This window comes from Trypanosoma conorhini (assembly GCF_003719485.1).
Source record: "Trypanosoma conorhini strain 025E chromosome Unknown Tco_14.4_contig_00941, whole genome shotgun sequence".
NCBI lineage: Eukaryota > Euglenozoa > Kinetoplastea > Trypanosomatida > Trypanosomatidae > Trypanosoma > Trypanosoma conorhini.
Genome location: NW_021705006.1, coordinates 4,956 through 5,498, shown reverse-complemented (window position 1 = coordinate 5,498; position 543 = coordinate 4,956). Strand labels below are relative to the sequence as shown.

The following is a 543-nucleotide window of genomic DNA, read 5'->3' as shown; positions in this document are numbered from 1 at the left end:
CACACATCCCGAAGGAACTGAATGTGACCAAGCACGCGCATGGCCACGCCTAAATCGGATTGGGTAAAAATCAACAATGCCTCCGCACGGAAAGCGTCCGCAAACATAACCCCCTCAGCTTGCCCTGACAGCTGCACAACCAGGGCTGGCTTATTGCCCCCAACATTCATAAACGCGTACCGTTGGTATTCTGTAAATGGGCACGACTTGGACACCACAGCCTTAATTGTCGTTGTGCACGTGAATTTTCTTTGGCCCGAAAACGGCGGGCTGCCGGCATTCGCAGGTCGCCACGGCTCCCACTTTTGTTTGGTGTCATTTCGCGCCTTATGATACTCCTCCAACAGGGAAGCGTCATCGTCGAAGCAAACCTTGAACACATCCAGGACAGTTTTTCCCTCCGGCAGCAAAATGGGGTCCACAAGCTCCCTTGTGAAGCATGAGAAATCGCTGAGGGCCGTTCCGTAATCGGTCAATACCTTCGAAAAGTCGTCAAGTGAATCAACAGTAGGAAATTTCGAGATATCTGGCTCACTTGTTTGG

General features: G+C 51.6%; 1 protein-coding gene across 1 annotated transcript; it reads right to left on the bottom strand.

The window, feature by feature from the left end:
* Positions 1–542, bottom strand: Tco025E_08998 (uncharacterized protein; the record flags this gene model as incomplete). The annotated part of the gene is made up of 1 exon (XM_029375827.1): positions 1–542. A coding segment is annotated over one exon (542 nt), but the record flags the coding sequence as incomplete, so codon positions are not given.
* Between the last annotated feature and the right edge of the window lies 1 nt (position 543).